The 18179-nt window shown below is 46.1% G+C and overlaps 1 protein-coding gene across 1 annotated transcript in view; it reads left to right on the top strand.

Moving 5' to 3' along the window:
- Nucleotides 1-5: 5 nt before the first annotated feature.
- The window catches only part of LOC104272860 (angiomotin-like protein 1), a gene marked incomplete at its 5' end in the record, with an annotated part of 29106 nt that continues 10932 nt past the window's right edge, over nucleotides 6-18179 (top strand). The window contains 4 exon segments of the mRNA XM_009867964.1: nucleotides 6-53; nucleotides 5154-5298; nucleotides 6339-6428; nucleotides 13813-13958. Coding sequence (XP_009866266.1) covers nucleotides 6-53; nucleotides 5154-5298; nucleotides 6339-6428; nucleotides 13813-13958 — 429 coding nt within the window.

Genomic DNA, 18179 nt, shown 5'->3' with positions numbered 1-18179 from the left:
TGCTGCGGCAGGAGCTCGAGGGGTACTATGAGAAGGCGGACAAGCTGCAGAAGGTATGTGGAAAGGTGGGGATGGGGCCTGCTCAGGACAACCATCTTGGTGCCATCAGCTTTCGGGTCCCCCAAGCTGTTCTTCCTAGTCATGTCACCACAATGGGGATGCACCAGTGGCCATCTCTAACCGTTGTCTCTCTGTGGTGGTCTCCCGGAAGTTTAATCCTGTGCCCCATGCTCCTGCCTTTAGGGCAAAATGAGCAGCAGCCTATCACATGTCTCTCAGTTGGGGACTTTCCCCTTACATCCTTCCGTGCTGGCCTCACCTGAGCTTTCCCTGGAAGTCTCGTATGGGCAGAGTCTGCTCCTGGTGCAGCTGAGTCCTGCCCCTTCTGTACAGGCAGTAGAGCTGTGGGTGAGAAGCGTTTGAAGAGCGTGGCCACATCAGTCCTGAGTGGTTTTGTCCACTCCAGTACGCTCGCAGGGCACTCCACGCTCTTCGGAAGTGTGGCAGTCGTCAGTGGGGTTATCTGTTGTTTGGAAATGTGTTAATTGGTTGTCCCAGAGGCTTTCCGTGACTGCTCTGTGGGTTTGTAAGAGCTGATGTTAGACACCCACCATTGACCAAGCACTGCTCCTTTATCTGAAAGAACCATTTGGTGAAAATTTTGCTCAGAAACTCTTTTGCAAAGAGACCCTGCACCCACTTTTCTATATGCAAGCTGGCATTTTCAGTGGAGAAGGGCGATGTCTTGCGCACTGCCTGGAGTGACAAGATGAAGAGTCAAATCAAACAGCATAGAGGTTGCTTAAAAAATGGTAGCTTGCTGAAGGCAAAGCAGAGAAGCTTCCCAGATCTGCTGGCTTTGCGTCCCGAGGGCCCAGACCAAATGAGTTGTTTAGGATGCTACATTGCTATTTCATTTGTGTCTTCTCACTGCTTTTGCAGTGAGAATGGGCTTAGGCTGTAGGTCTTATCTCTCCAAATTTAGGAGTCTAAATAGGAGGTCAGTTTTTTCTGGGTTATGTGGGTGCAGAGTCGTCCTGGAGATACTCTTTACAGGAGAAGAGTCACTCTGAGAGACCGTGCCCCAGCCTCAGCTGTGGGATAAATCTGGGACAATAAGTTCAAACAGATTAGAAAAAAGACATGTTGTTTTGTAGCTGCTGTTGTCTTTCCAGCCTTCTCCCCTGCAACCGGATGAGTTGATTTTTTTCACAGAATTTCCTAAACTTAGGTGAGAATGTTAACTGTTTGTGAAAATGTCTGCAAAGATTTTAACTCTGACTTCCCTGTGGCCTTCGTGGGCAAAAAGAAATATTCCAGCTATTAATTTTACAAAAGCTGTGTTGTTTAGTAAAAGGTATTGGAGTGCAATGCCCTAAAAATTTACGCTCTTGGAAATGGCTCTCTTTATCTTGGATGCCCTGCAAGTCGATTGCATCAGATACCACAGAAAAGTATTCAAGCATGGGCTGAAAGTCTCACTTCAGTCAACAGAGCATGGTCTCGAGTCCCATTGACTTTGGGGGAATGTAAGCAGACTATTAACATGAAACACATGCTCAAGTGAATTCTTTCTTCAGGAAAATGTCCTGAAACAAAGCCTTAACATGCATGGGAGTATCCCTCCCATGCATTTTTTTTCTGCGTTTGAACACAAGGACAGGGCAGGTCCCTTCTCTGTTCCCACAGTTTGAGCTGAACATTGCCTCTGAAAACGTGACAGTGAGTGAAATTACATACTTTGGGTGTGAAAACTCTTCCCTCTTCTTAGAAGCGGAAGGGTCATGAGGACTACTTCTTATTTGTCTGCTTAACTATTTTATTCTAGGTAGAGTCACCCTCCTGTCACTTGAATTCATTATAGAGTAAGAGAAGAAATTAGAGAAAATTAGCTTGACATGGGGGGCTCCCTGGGCGTTCACAGGAACAAACCAGCCCTGAGGGTTGTCAGATTCTGAGTCATGTCTGAACAGACTTTTTGCAGAGAGGTGCAACATGATGCATAATCTCGATGCTGTTTGATGAGTTGTCTGGTTTTCTTACCTAAAAAAGAGTTGGATCGGAGAGGAGTTGTGCACATTTAATTTTGAGCTTTTTTTTTTTTTTTTTGCAAAAGCAAAGCATTCTTTTCTCTTGTTTTCAGGGTTTTTTTTCTGTTTTTTTTTTTTTTTGTTGGGTGATGTTACCTTGTTGCAGCTGAATTGTCAGGCTGGGCTGGCTCTTCCCCCTGCTGTGTGTGTGGGTTGTTTGAGTGGGTCAGCTCTAGAAGCCACCAGGCAGAGAAGAGGCTGAACTGTTTTTTCCCCTCCGTAGAAGAAGAGGAGAGAAATCCCAGAGCTTCTGAGAAACACCGACACAATTTTTGGCAGTTCTTCTGCTCTCCTTTAATTTTGCTCGGTGCTGATGGAGATTCTTTCTTTTCCTGGAGGAAGTCTTTGCCCCTGGGGCTGTGGGAGACTTGTGTGGTGGTGTGTTTTGGGACATGATGGCAGATACGGCAGAGCAGAGCTCTTGTGGTAACCAGGGCAGGCTGTAGAAACTTGCTGCTGTGTTGGCAAATCCACTTCACTGTGGTAGGAGCTCCCTGGAACAGGCACCTTCTCCTGCAGGTTCACCTGGGAGAGGGGAGGTGTGAGAACTCGTGGGTGTTGGGACACCCAGCTGAGCACAGTGTCTGGTCGGGGTCACATAGTTATGGATTCAGGAAAGTGCTTTAAAAATCATTTTTGCTAAGCCAACCTTCCTTTCAAGGAGAGGGAAACTCATTCTTCTTAGATGGTCAAGCAGAGCAGGTCAAGGTAGCTAGAATAGGGCCTCTAACTACTTACAGGAAGAGAAAACTCGCTAGCGGAGATCCAAGTGCCTCTTAAACACCGACAGGCTTGGGGCATCAACCACCCACCTCTCTAGGAAGCCTGTTCCAGTGTTTGACCACCCTCCCAGTAAAGAAAGGCTTCTAATGTTGAGTCTAAACCTCCCCTGGTGCATCTTTGAACCATTCCCATGAGTCCTGTCACTGGATCCCAGGGAGAAGAGCTCAGCATCTTCCTCTCCACTTCCCCTCCTCAGGGAGCTGTAGAGAGCAATGAGGTTGCCCCTCAGCCTTCTTCTCTCCAAACTAGACAAGCCCAAAGTTGTCAGCCATTTCTCACAGGTGATTCCTTCCAGCCCTTTCACGAGCTTTGTTGCCCTCCTCTGGACATGTTTAAGGACCTTCACATCCTTCTTAAACCATGGGTCCCAAACCTGCACACAGTACTTTAGATGTTTTTCTCAAAAAAAGTTCAGACTTCTTGATGAAACTTCATACAAGCTTGTGTTGCCAATGAGGAAAAATAAAATTCATTGGCTTTTTTTGAACCACAGTAAGGGCTGATCTGAATTCCAAATGCATTTGTATGTATGCAGTGTTCCTCTAGGTGTGCCATCCTCTTGGTGTCTGGCCTTGCATCAGCAAGGTACTGAAGAAAGACCTGGTTTTCTAGATGTGGTTAGGGAAAATATAACGGAGCTTCCTGGAGCTCCTGCTTTAAAAAAATCAAAAAGGAAGTTCAGAATAATCTGACTAATTTGTAGTTCACTCACAGATGTAGGGAATCGGCCAATTCAACAGGTCATCGTCCTCTTCTTGGAGTTGTGCAGAACTGTCAGTTGAGAACTGATCAACATATGGTACCTTTAATGCCATACACGTCTGAAATACCTGCAAGGTGTTAAATCACTACCAATGTGAGATAGGTGGTGTGATACCCAGGGAGGTACTAATCTCAAGCTGCTGGTGTCACAGGGGGCTCACTGTGGGCTTTGCACGTCGCCACTTGTTTTAGGTTTTGTGCCTGAGCAAGCTGAAAGCAGCGATTGGGGAAGGTAGCTGGGTTTGCCCATCACGGCTCTGCTGGTCTTTCGTCAGTGCAAGGTTTGAAGGTGCCGCATGACCACGAGTGGTATGTGCACAGAGTGGTCCTGGAGCTGTGGGAAGCACAGGTCCAAGCTGCTGTAGCCTGGCTGCAGGTTTCTACACAGACAGCTCCAGTGTCCCTGGAGCTTTTATTCTTCCAGTGGTGCAGCTGGCAAATTACACCTAAAGGTTAACAAGCCCTACAGAGGGACCTGCCTCCACAGCAAGTGGAGGTGGGCTCAAACCCAGGTCTCATAAATCATGAATCTGTGCCACCCGCGATTCAAGAGGCTAAAAAGGCGACGGATTTAGAAAGGTATGTGGGAGGCTATATATATCTCGTGGTTTTCCAGCCTGTGCACATTATCAAGCTTTTTTCCACAAACACAAGGGCCAGGCATGCAGGAGCAGATTCCCACATTGGTGTTGATCATTCCTGCAGTAATGATTTTAGCAAAGCCCTAACACTTAACGTGACATTAGCTTATTAAAAGGGTTGGATGAATTGACCTGAAGAGCAAAACTCTGCCTAGGACTATCCTCCTGTCAATCTTTTGGGCTCAAGTTTTAAAGAGGCAAATTCATTGCCAAGAGCTTCCTCTGCATGCCCTGCCTGCAGTTTGCCAGATTTCAAGGAGATGGAGTTAAAAAAATTGAAAATCCCAAACAGATAGCTTGGTCTGTTATAGAGAGTTTCTTCTTGTATAAAACAGTCTTCAGTCAAGGGTGGAAAGGAGTGGACCACAATAGTTTAAAACTGATATGAGGTCAGAGCTGAGCCTAAAACGCTTCTGGTAGCATGCAGAGCTCAGAGCAAAGTTTTGGATCAGGGATCCTGCAGAATAATAAATCTTGCCTTCTACAACCCTTTCCAGGTAAGAATACAGCCCACACAAGTATATATTTTCCTTCTTTTCTCTTCTTGGATGTCACAGTAGTCAACTGCTCAGTTACATCAAGTCCAGCCCACCCCAAACTTTTATGTGAGCTGCCAGCAGGGTGCCCTGGGGTGTTGTGGCGTGGGGAGCTGCCCCATGGGGCGTTTGCAGGGGTCCCCACTGCAGAAACCTCCAGCACTGCTTGGCGCTTCACGCCATCCTCCACTGGGGAGATTAGTCACTGTAGATCTGGTGGTTGGCGTGACGCTTGGTGCAAGCGTTGCCCCGACCCTCATGCCCCATCATGATGCATGAGGCAAATGCTGGGATGGGCTGCGTTCCTGCCAGGCTTTAACAGGAGCTCTCTCTCCTTTTAGTTTGAAATAGAGATTCAGAGGATTTCAGAAGCTTATGAGGGCTTGGTGAAGACCACCACTAAGAGGGAGTCTCTGGACAAAGCGATGAGAAACAAACTCGAAGGAGAAATTAGGAGACTTCATGACTTCAACAGGGATCTCCGTGGTATGTGGTACTTGCCTGTGTGTTGTTTTCCCCCGGATGACGTGTTGTTTGCTTTCTCACAGGCCCCAGAGCAGCAGGCTTTAGAGGAGTAGCTTCACGCGTGTTTTAGATAAATGTCTTGAGAAGTCAGGCCCTGCTCACTGGCATAAAACAAAACTGCTGTCACCTCCCTGGTGTCAAGGATATCTTCTGGCAAAATATGAGAGTTAGCTCGAGATGGTGCCTTTACATTTAGCACTTGCAAATACTGATTTGGCAGCAAGGCCACCAATTCCCAAGTCTCATCCAGCTGAAGAGCAAGCTGCAGTATAGAGCAATGCTGCTGCACAACCCATAAATCTCAAGGTTCAGTGCCTTCACAAACCAGTAGCAAGTAGCAAGGGGATCTCTTTTGTATTGAAAATGTAAAATGGAGGGTATATCCTTTTGAGAAAGCAAAATTGGGTATCAAATAGTTGGGTAGCTATTGCCTGTCCAGGGTTCTGGTGGGGGTGCTTTGGTTTCTGGTGGAAGTACCTCCTTGTGCAAGCTGGCTCATGTTTTTCACAATAGTGCAAGGAGGATTGTATGGTGTTTTTGGAGAAAGGAGGCACCTGGAGGCAGGACCTTTCCAGGGGAAATTGTCCCTGACTGCAGAAGACTGCACTTGTCCCCAAGGATTGGTATCACTGGGCTGGGGATTGCCTTCCCCCAGGGCATCCTATTGCACTCCACTGTAGTAAGACAGCCATCCCTTTGCAGAACTGAGTAATTCAGACTGCAAATGCCTTGTGCATTTTGGACAACATGATGATGAACTGCCTCGGCGTGTCAGCTCTGGATGGCAGAGGCTTTTCCCTCAGTTTCTGTAAATCTGAATGGCACAGCTTCATTGAAGAGGTCAAAGGCCTCATCTTTTATGCATGTATCAGCCTCCATTTTAATGTCCTTCTTCAGAGAGTCTATTTATACTGCTCTCCTGGCATGCATCTTATTTTCCTGGTCGGCCTACAATTTTATATACATATATTTATACTTAAAGTATTTCCTGTTTTTTGCAGAACGACTGGAGACAGCCAATAGGCAGCTAGCCAGCAGAGACTTCGATGGGCATGAGGATAAGTCAACAGAGGGCCTTTATGCCACCCAGAGTGAGTACTCTGCTAATCTGTTTTGAAGGTGCATATATATACACATATATATATGTGCTGGAGTGTATGTGAATACGTTGCTTTTAATTGTTGTTCTCCTTATGGCTTGGTTTTACTCAGCTACTTTGGGACTTACTCTTATTTAAGCTGTAGACTGGATTGTTTAGACTGTTGGTGTTTTTTTGTTGTTTTTTTTTCTCTGAGTACCAGTGGGTGACTTAGCTTATTTTTAATAAATTTGCCTGAAGTTGTGAAGTGCTGTTTGCAGAGATCATCTCTGGAGATGTATGCTTTTTAGAGAAGCCAGATTCTTCTGCTGGCTGCAATAAACCCAGAGTGATTTCTGCTGCCTTGCCAGTGACAGGAGCTGACTGACAGGATGCAGAGAATGCTGGACCCTCCTTTTTGCAAAGGATGGAAGAGACAAAGATTTCACATCTTCTAACACTATGAAAAACATCCATTCCTGTCAAGTTTTAGGCTCCTGTAATGAATGAGCACAGTGCTGCAGCATTTCCTTGCCGTGTGCTGAAGGTTCTGTGTGACCAGCCAACCCAAAACCCAAGCAGCTGGATGCTGCGTGACAGTGTGTGGCTTCTCATCTATCCTGAGCATCTTCAGCACGCGTCCAGAAGGGCTTGACCACCTGGGAGCTGTGCAGTACCTTGTGGGCTTAAGTCCCATCGAAGCTTAAATGCTGTGTACAACTTAATCTTTCTGTTTTATTCATTGCACCAAGAACTTTCCTGGAAGATGAGCTTGCAACTGCAAATCCTTACGTGGAGAACTGGCCACCTTTGTTAGCAGTGTGGTGTTTGATACGGCTCTGCATGCCTCGCTGCCAGCCCTGCAGCATCCACCGGCTGCTCCGAATGCAGGAGAGCCTTCTCCTAACTCCCAGCAGCAGTGATGATGCCAGCACAGCAGTCTCGCTTATAATTCTGCATATATACGCAAATTAGAAGAGAATCTAATGATCTTTTCTGCAACTGTGTTAGCTTTGCTGTTTTAGCAGGTGCCACAAGGATGTGAAGCTACTGCTGCACATCCAAGGGGGTGATCTGTTAAGAAAAGAGCATTGCTATGTAAGTCTTGAGAAGAGTTCAGATGGGGTACGTTGCACAGGGCGTACTGCAGGCTGCAGTCTGCTGTCTTTGTGTAGAGGTGGCCTGGCAGTGTTCCCATATACCAGTAGCTACAAGGGGAAGTTAAATCCCCAGAATGGGCTCAGTTCAAGTAATTTTCCAGCACATAAACATGCTCTGTAATTCTACTGATAAATATCTTGCAATAAAATTTTGCTGTGTGCACTCAGCGTATTACTGCTATCCGTTCACAGCTTATGAACAAATATAGCTTGTTGGATCCTATCACATAAGACGGGCTGGATGCTTGGAGTGTCTCCTGGCTAGGCCAGAGAGCTAAATGTTACTAATGCAATGCAGAGTGCTTCCAAGAATAGAAAAATGGGCACATGTGAAGCAGGTCCTCTTCAGTCGTGTTCAGGCTGCCGGGGCACGCACAGTAATGACCTCGGCATCAGCCCAAAACACCCCTCTGAGAGTGCATGAAAGGTTTTGCTTGGAAATCCTCTGCTGCTGACTGCATCCATACTGTTTGTGACTCTTCCCCAGGGCCAAAGCATGGCCAGGGTTGCACCCCACTGCTAACCTGTGGGGTTTGCAAGCACAGCTTCTACCCTTCTCATGTCTTTTGATGGGGTGCTCAGGCAGAGAACTGAGAGGAGAAAGGGTGCAGCTTGTCTTAGCTGTCATGTCTACTGAGACCAAAATAGTAATTTTTAGATGAAAAGAAAAAAAAGATGCCAAAATGCCATCCCCATCAGCTGTTGCAATTTTGTCTTGAAACTTGTTTGTTTTTTTACCTGACGGTAGTAGCTTGTTAAGTCAGGTTAATAAATGTTTTTTGTTAGGAAAGCAGAAGCAGATTTCTAGTCCCTACGTTAATAGAAAACAGCCTGAAAACATAACCCTTAACATCCACCACTCAAGTTATGTAAAAAGACTCCAACATCAGCAGGATTCTAAAAGTTATCATTTTTAAGTCAGTCTCATGATGAGGTGAAGAAGGAAAGATAAAACTCTTGAGGTGCTTTGAACGCTCATTCTTGGTAAAACTGCAAACACAGAATTAATGCTGTGGTAAAACTCCAGTGGTAGGAAAAACTCCTTGAAAAAAAATTCTGGCAAGGCAGGACATGCTGGGATCATTTTTCGTGCAGAGCTTTCCATTAGCAGTGCAAGAGTGCAGAGCAGTCGTGTGCTCTGAGATGGAGACTGGAGGTGACAAAAACTCTTATTCTTTGTAATAATAATAGGCAAAGCCAGGCTGCATGCCTCAAAGTGTTAAGCACTAGGCATTTGTGCCGGAGAAAAATGGTACTGTTGTGTCGGGGTAGGAGAGAACTCACAGCCTATTAGTTCCGTGGTAATTATGTGATGTTTTGCCAGTGGAAAAGGTTCTTTTAAGGAAAGACGTGAAGCAGTGAGTGATGAAGGCGTGTGTGCCCGTCCGGTGAGAGAAGAGCCGGGCAGGAGGAGGCTGAGAAATGCTGTGGAAAGGAAGAGGCAGGAAAACTGAGGGTGGTTTCAAGGGCAAAGGGCAGAGAGAAAGCTCAGAATACAGTGTATCACAGGAAAAGAATCCTTTAGGTGGTGTCTGAGAATTTCGTATGTTTTTCTGGGATTTCTCGACTTAGAGACATGCTGTCAGCTCAGGGTTTTGTTCAGGGGGCTGTTTTTTCAGGTGTCTGAGGCAGATCAGGATCTGTGTCTGTCCACCTGGCTCTGCACCCATTAGTGGGGATGCACAGAGGATTTGGCAGCGTGTTCGTAGCCCCTCCTGCCTCGTGGGAGTGTGCCACATACTCGTGCATATAACTCCATCCCAAATATCCCAGGCAGTGAAATATTTCCATCAGATGAATCCAGCCAAAGAAAATGCCCACGATAGATGTTTTTGAGAGAGGGGATTTGGGCAGACTAAGAGCCTTTTGTTATTAAGACAGGAAATAATCAGGACAGAGACAGAAGTTTTAGGGGCGAGGGAAGGGGAGCATCTTAATTTCTCATTTCACAGCTGTGAGCTGCACATGGGGAGGTGGGGAAGCTGCTGCTCCCACTTACCTAGAGCCAGGGACATCTGCACCGGGAGCAAACCGAGAGCAGCATCCTGAAGAAAGAGTCTCATATAGAAAAACGAGGGTTTTCGCTTGACTTCTCCCTGCCCTCCAAAGGGAAGGGGTGAGAGAAATCTGATTTCAGTTTCCAACATGTAAAAGTCAATTTCTTCCCTGACTTACACTTCATGACATGCAACTGGAAATGCCGAAGATGTAAATCAGACAAAGTCTGCGACACCTCATGGCGTGGAGAAAGCCATCACATGTTTTGATGGAGTTTTGGTGATTAACAACGAAGCGCCAAACCTCTCTGCATCCTTGCTTGGGTCAGTCACTGTGGGTAACCCTGTACTGTGAAAATGTTGTAAAGGACGTTGCAATTGATCATAATTATGGATTTCAGTGTAGAATCCCTGTTAATCTACATGTGAGAAAACGGATTCAAGGACTCTAGCGTGACTTTCTGCAGCTTCTCAGCCTTTCCTCAGTGCTAGTGTGGCCCAGACTCTGGAGTGTGCTGTTTGTGAGCAAAACTGCAGGAGGAGAGGATTGCACTAACCTCTCTTGGCATTTTTTTTTTTTCCCCTCATGAAGACCTGCCAGTGGAGATGGAAAGAAATGCTTCATTTCCCAGTTCCGCGTTGCTGCTCCAGGCCTTTCTTGGCCCAGCTTGGTCAGCCTCAAATCACATCTGCAGGGGGCTGCAATGAGGTTTGGGCAGAGGAATGGATGGATGGATGGATGGGCAGATGGGGCCTTTGCTGCTCCTCTAAAGGGAAATGTCCGTGTCTGGACCTGGCAACCTGGCCCTGTTTAACGTGCAAAGAAGTTAGTAAAGCTGTGAAAAACCTCCTCCTGTCTGGCTGCATGGGCTGAATGGGGTCTGTTTATTCGTTCTGCTTATTCTTATGGTCTGAAAGGTCTTTGGGGCAGGCAAGAAACTGCCGTCCTCATTTCAGATTCCTTCTGTCAGAGTGCGAGGGGCCCGTCCTGCCCTTCAGCCCCCTGTCTAACTACCCCAGCACCCTTTCGGGAAGGTCAAACCTCTGGAGTTGGCCAAATCCTGCCTTGAGCTGGATAAGCAGAAGAGGCAACTCCGGTGCCCATCTCGGTGAATCAGTTGGTCTGAGGGTGACTGGCAGCAGCTGCTGTGACATACGCCCGTACCCATGGATGGCGGATGGCAGAGCTTCTTCGCATATTTGCTGTGTCAGGAGTTGCAGGACTGACGAGAAGCTAAATAAGTCCCGTAGGTCGCACTCAGGAAAGGCACGGTCACTGGAGAGCATCTGTGGAATTAGCAGCTGTGAGTGAAGAGCCACTACTGGGAAATACAAACCTGAGTAAGAGAAATTGTTGGAAATGCCACAAAGGTCCTAGTGTGGGACCCAGTCTTGTTTTCAGCCAAATTAGACCCTCACTGCTGTAATTTGATATATTTTCTTCTGCCAGCAGTGGTCATTCTGTAGTAACAAGGAGTGTCTTCAGAGTATATTTGTGTTACCACTCTGTAGGATGTATTGAGACAGTGATTAAATTGGTCAAATAAGTTGATAGATACAATATGTAAAAAGCTAGAGGGTCACATCTGAGTGGAGGGAAGAGGTGGAGCAAATTGAGTGTTATCTTTCTGTCTAGTATTTCTGCTTCAAAGCAGGGTCAAGGCTGGTCTACTCTTGGTATACCTACCCAGACCGACAACTGAAAAAGCCTGTTTGTGAAGCACTGAAGCAAGATCTTTGCTTTATCTCCTCTTTCTTCTACTCAGTCAAAGTATAGTAATGTACACAGTGGGTGGAGGGACAACAATCAGAGCCACTGGATGGAAAGCTGTGAGATTACAACTGTAAACTGCAGCAAAGAAGCCTTTTGGGAATTGTTCAGTAATAGGATGTGGCAGTGAACCACCAGAAAACAGAAACAGGTATTAACTGGAGCCACATGCCCAGGTAGAAGGTATATGCAAGGGTAGTGCAGTAACACAATATTTTTAGACCTTAAGGATACCTTTTATGTACTTGAAGAGAATTTAAGGTATGTTCAACAAAGCCTTTCTTTACTAAAAATTAATGCATGTAGGAAAGTACTTACAAAATGTGCCCCCAGCATTTTTCAGGGAGAGGCTTGCATGGAGAAGTGCTGAGAGCTGTTAAGGAAGTTTTCTCGCCAACTTTCTTGTGAGTTCAGTGGCCATTTTGTCCTCCTTTGAGGGAGTAGAAGATGTAATGCAGTAGGACAAGCTGAGTGTTTCGAGTTCCCCGGTGAAAGGGAAGGTCCCAAGTCCTGTTTTACTGTGTGCTGTCCTTGTGTGTAATATGAAACATGGGTTTCAAATTTGGAGCAGAGCAAGTGTACTCCCAGCATGAGATGATGAGGTGCCACAGGACTGATTTAGCATTCATCTTTCAGCTTCCTCACCCTCTCATGTAATTAATTGCTTGATAATTTTCCCAGATTTACACTTGTCTACAATAGGTATTAAGGTTCTTTCTGGTCAATCTGACTGAAGTAAATGTATTTGTGTTGGAGGAAGAGATCTGCATCGAAATAGAAATAGAAATTTTAATATGAAGTTCCTTGCCAACATGGGAAGGTTAAGGCTACGTCATACCAAGATGGCATGCGGTGTGCGCAGCACTCACTGGACTTTGCAGAGGCCAATGTGCAGATGTTGCTGCAAGACTTTCTTTTTGTGAGGTGCTGAATTCCTCCTTTTAGGATAAATGGAAAGGCAGCTGGGTGATTTTGGGCTCACCTTGTTCACTTGTGCCTTTTTCCATGTGGCTCAGGTCATACGCATCTCACCCGCTGCAGGCACCTACCAATAGTGTGTAAATTAAATGTGTTCTCATCCTGCCTGTAACTACGGAAAAAATAAGGCACTTGTAGGGAGAGTTCAGGTCTGAAATGGGCTGGCTTTGGCTGTGTGAGTTTTGCTGACCCTCCTCAAGGGCAGATGGATGGGGAGGTTCCAGCTTGAGTAGTCATGCTTGGGTGCGTCGGGCTGGATGTTAGGGGCAGATTTTCTATGTTCTGATGTTTTTAGAGCAACTTTTCACCTCAGCTGGAAAGTAATTAATTCTCTAATGTTGCGTTTAAAAAGCCAAAAATCAAAACAACATTTAATTGGCACCAAATTTAATTTTTGGAGGGAATTTTCCTTCCTGGAGGCTTTCCAAGTACTCTGTTTTTGTTGTCATTCAGAACGAAGGCCACGTTTTGAAATCTCAGAATGAAACTTCCATCCCCTGCCCGCTCCAGTCATGAACTGTCTGTGGCCTGACGTCAAGGATCCAGTGATTGGACCACAGTGCTCAGACCACAGTGCTCATGAAACGGCTTCTCAGCCCTGGCAAAGCATTTCCCCAGGCACCTTGCCAGAAAAGTCAATGGTGGGCCCGCAATTTGTTGCTGAAGAAAAAGGTGTGAGCAAAGCTGAATGACTTTAGACAGCTTTGTTTCTAACGTCATTTTAAATCTTGTCCCCTAAAGAGATGATTTTTCAGCACAGAGGTTATCTACATGTTTTAGTCTCACTCCTGATGCATTAAGGTGCTTAACAGGAGGGGAGCACTGAGAGCTGGACCCTTAGGTCACGCAGAACTGGAAAGTCACCCAGGGTCCCCACAGAGCTGAAATGCCTCCCACGGCCTCCCTTTCTCTGCATGGCCACAAAAAGTCTGACTTATTCTTCCTTATTGCTTTCTCTTCTTCACGTTTTCAGGCTGTCCAGCACAGATTTGTGCTTATTATTTGGCTTCTCCACGAGTTCTTTAGCTTGTGATCTCCATCCTTGCAAATAAAATGGCCCGGGCAGAGCACAGCCCGCATCCACAGGGCTGAGGTTTCTTGCCCACTAGAAAAATGCAGCAGCATCCAGGCTGACAACTACAGTCCTTGACATAGGGCGTTGTATGGGAAAGGAGTAGCTGGTGCAAGCCCAAATTTTGCTGGGAAACGTGCTAGGAGCTCAGCAGAATGGACGATTATGAGGCAGTGCCCAGGGCCACAAGCTCTGCCAGTGCCGGTGCAGCCCAAGCTGGGCTGGGCGCTGGGGAGCTGATCCTCACTGGTAGAAGCTCTTTGCCTGCTGTGTTTCAGCACTGCGTTGTTATGGCCCCACTCGCTGCTTTTTCACATAATTTTTGATTTTCTGGGGAGGTGGCAGCTTGCCTCTGGTGTGTGGCCCAGGACCTGTGAGCTGTCCTCCTGGAATGGCTCTTGTTCTTGTCTTTCTTCCAGACAAAGAGCACTTGAAGGAGAAGGAGAAGTTGGAGATGGAGCTTGCAGCTGTGCGCTCTGCCAATGAGGACCAGCGGAGGCACATTGAAATCCTTGACCAGGCCCTAAATAATGCTCAAGCCAAGGTCATCAAACTGGAAGAGGAGGTGAGGCACGGGTGACATTTCTGTGCTCTGAGGATAGTGGTGGCTCGTGGTTAGGGCTTTCTCCTTCCGAGTCTGAAATCTCTTCTAGCCAGTGGTGTGGCAGGTCTTCTGCTTCCCCTGCACTGGGCCTCTTACAGTGGAAATGCATGGTTATACAATGCTGAGCCAACAAGCAAGAAAAGGGGACCACAACCAGAGATGTTTTTAGAGCCTTCAGAGTTTTTAGCCTTCAACATGTAACCAGGAGCAACGCCAAACTCAACTAGCTGGAGGCCGAGGTAGTGGTAGGACACAACAGAAATACTGGGTAAAAAGCTGGCCACTCACTGACTTGGGACTGTGGTACAAACATGTGATGTTCGTGCATCCCATTTCTCCCCAAAGAATGCTGGGAGGCTTTTGAGATGTGTACAGCAGCACAGCACTGTAAGGCTTGGTAATTTCACCTCTAAACAGTGGTCTTAGAAGTTCTGGTAATCTGCCTGGAAGCAGACGATCCAGGATTTAGAGGTACAAAGAGCTACAGGTTTTACTTGAGAGCTGAAAAAAGTTATCACACTAGGAGACTCAAGAAGTGCCATCTATGCAGAAATCCCAAGAGGATAATCCAAGCAATGATCCTATAGGCCTGATAGTGAAAATTGGTGTTCAGATAGGAAAAGAAATCCCAAGAACAGAGAACAGTTCAAACTGACAAATACAGAACAACAACTGGTAGCTGGCAGAGGTTCATACTCTAGTACAGACGGCTGAATCTGCAGGGACTGAATCCACAGGGGCCCACTGGGTGCATGGATGCAGCCTTGTGAGGAGCAGGGAAGGTCTTTTCTCAAGTACCTGCACATAACTTAAGTTCAGCTCATTATCTCGGTAAGATGGTGAATTGATCACAGTAATGTTTAAATATTTTTCAGCAGGGTATCCAGCATGACAGACCCCCTGTTAGGCTAATGAATGGTTATGTAGAGTCTGGAAGATTTGAGGTCCTGTATGTAAGTGCTGAAGGCATTGCTGTTGTGTTCCTGTTAAACCATTCTGATTCCTGTTTAGAAACACTTTAAAAACTCCATTGCCTCCGGTGGATACACTCAGCAGCAAGAAGGAGACCACATTAGGTTTAACTGCTCCTTTGTTAGTTAGACTAAAGCCTGCTCACCATCCCAGTGTATTTGGGGCAGTCCCTTTGGGGGAGCTGCAGGAGCTAACGTACCTTTAATCTGTACATAATTCACTTGACACTGTTTGCCTTAAAGGCAAGCAGAGGTTTTCTATTTGCATTTCATTATGAAGTAGCCGAATAAAAGAACGTTTTTAGGTGGCAGCACCTGCTCCTGCAGTTGTGGAATCACACAGGGGATGGAAGGAACCACATTTCGTTTTTGGCTGCTTCACAGACTGCCAGTGTGGTGCTGGCAGTAACGTGGACTTTGCTGAATACACACCGGTGAAGGCAGCAGAAGCATAAACACAGATTTCCAGGCAGGTGGTGTAAGAAGGTACCCTGTGCCTTCTCGGTTTTGGTAAATACGTTTGCAGCCTTAGGGCTCTAAGAGCTTTGCAGTTGCCAGTTTATAGTCTAGCCATCCAGCAGAAATGTGCCTCTGCTGGGGATTGGAGCTAGAGTCCCGCATTGTGGACTGGTGATGCTGAGGGGAGGGCAAATATTCCCTTCTTGGGAGGCTGCTAACCTGCCCAGGCTGCGGTAGATGTTACGGAGATGGTGACCTCTTACACAGGGTATGGTAGATCTCAGGGGTGGCAATAGAAGTTCATAGAATGGCCTAGGCTGGAAGGGACCTTAGAGATCATCTAGTCCAACCTCCCTCCCTTTCCCGAGGGATGCTCGACTAGACCTGGCAACACATGGGGACCGAGGGGGAATATATGAGAGTGATGCCACAGTATTTGTCAGAATTTGTCTGTCCAATCCCTCAGCCTGAGGAAACAAACGCTGACCTGGCAGTTTTTAACTGTTTGGGTGTTTTTTTCGTTCTAGGAGAAGTTTGAATGAATTTTATCCCAGCTGCTGTGTTTTAATTGTTCAAGGCAGAGTCATGTGGCTTGGGTGAAGGGCAGTTAATCTGTGGCTAATAGTGTGTGCCCAAGCTCCTGTGCTCCCTTTCCCGGGTTTTTGGCTTGTTTCATCACTGAATTAGAGCATTTTTTCAACAGTCTTCAGTGTTTCTGAAGCTCAGTTTGACACATGAAACAGATATTCTTGAATTTTTGAACCTTAAGCTTAAACCAAGGATTTTTACTATAATTTGTAATATTGAAGGAAGCACAAAATCACTCAAATGAAAATTACTATTATTATTAACAGAGCTCTGCCTCATGCACTGCTTTGTAAATCCACCCAGATATCTTCTACCACCAGAATGTAATTAAGTTTAAAAGCTTTTTAAATCAAGGCTTGAGAAATAAGCAGTAGCTACTAGCTTGAATTAACATAAGATAGAGTGCATTATCCTGAGTGCCTGCCGGTAGAAGGATTTAATTCAAAAATATGTAGGTGATATTATCATCACCTGTCATTTAGGAGACTGATGCTAGAATCATGTGTCTGGTCCACGCTTTGGATAGAAGACTGCATAATTGGAGTGGGTTCAGAAAACAGCTGTAGAATTTGTTTGAGGCCCAGAAGCTGTTCTTTGCTGTGAACAATTGAAGTTAGGAGGTGGCTGAGCTCCAGTCCATGCTCCTGAACGTGAAGAAGGGATTGCTGTCAGCCAGATTAAACGTTGCTCTTCAGTGTAAGAGGAAATAATGAGATGCAGTGTTTAGGGACTGAAGCTGAGCAAATCAGGCCAGGAATGAAGATTTAGAGTAATTAACACTGAAACAACCTGTTTAGGGTGACGGTGGATTCTACATCTCTTACCGTCTTTAACTCAAATCTCCTATCTAGAGAATAGATATTCTAGAGCTTAAACTGGGGTTATGTTCCTAATGCAGGTATTTTTCTAAGACCCACTCGTCTTCACACAGATTTATTTGCTTGGATCATCCCCTTTTAGCCTTAGTTCTTCTTCATCTTTATTTTCCTAATCCCTGGGACAAGGGCAGTGTTCAGGCAAGTTGGCTGATCTTGTGAATATGTGAATTGTTTCATTAAATGCTTCTTGCTCTAGTAGATCACAATTTGGAAACAGAACAAGAAGTAATTTGCTTAAATTGCATAATAGAAAACAAGATTAGGCATTAGGGTAAAAGTTTTCTGGCAATAAAGGAAAATAAGCAATGAAGTAGTTTGCAGGGGGAGGTTGTGAGTCCCTGCCCCTGGAGGGTTTTGTAAAGAGATTATACAGACACGCACCCAATTTTAAGTAGAGTTGATCCTGCCTTGCAGCAGGAGGATGGGCTGGTACCTCTCCAGCTGCCATCCAGCTTTTTGTTACCTGAGTCTGAGTGCCTGTGGGGTAGTACAGCTTAGTATCATGTATTTCTGACTGCAGTCCCCCTCCCTTACAGAGGAGGCTGCACTGACCAACCCGTTAATTTAAATGACAACATTTTGCACTTTGTTTTTTAACTGCATGGGTGAATTTTTTTGCTTACAAATCTACAAGGAGGGTAGAAAAGTGAGAATTGGCTTAAGAACCTCCCTTTAAATTTATGAATGTGGGAACGGTCTCGTCACATATCTCCAACAAAATTGTTTTTTGAGGCGGTGGACGTGTGAGCATCGCCTCACCCACATGGGCAGAGGTGTGCTCACGTGCAAGCGTGTGAACCCTGGGAGTTAGAAGGCTGCAGCAAAGCCAAAATCTGGCTGCTGGAGTGCAGATGGACTCTCCAGCGTCTGGCAAGGTGTAGGGGAGCAGATGAGATCTGCTGTCAAGGAGGAACCCCAGGGAGCCCCCTTCTCCTCTCCGATCCACACTGGTGCGGCTGTGAGGTGGCACAGGCACCTTCCCACTGCCAAAACAGGACAATCAGCAAGAAGCCATCGCTGTGTCTGTCTTGCCAAGTCGTGAGCTTCCGAGGAATGCAATTCTTGTGCTGCTGCCAGATAATTGTGGGGATTATAATCTCGTTAATTTTCATGGAAAGCTCTGGGAGCCGTAAGCATTAGCCCGGATTAGGGAGGTCACGCTGCCAGTTGAGCTCTACCTGGGGAGATGTGTTTAGGTCAAGCTTTGCTTTTGCTGTGAACAAGCCTGTATTTCACTTCACCTGTGACATGGAGGACTTTAGGGTGGCAGGAATTAAAAAAAAAAA

This window comes from Apaloderma vittatum, unplaced genomic scaffold (genome assembly GCF_000703405.1).
Source record: "Apaloderma vittatum isolate BGI_N311 unplaced genomic scaffold, ASM70340v1 scaffold20994, whole genome shotgun sequence".
Lineage (NCBI taxonomy): Eukaryota > Metazoa > Chordata > Aves > Trogoniformes > Trogonidae > Apaloderma > Apaloderma vittatum.
The sequence above is the reverse complement of the archived record's forward strand: the minus strand, read 5'-3'. Positions and strand labels throughout refer to the sequence as shown.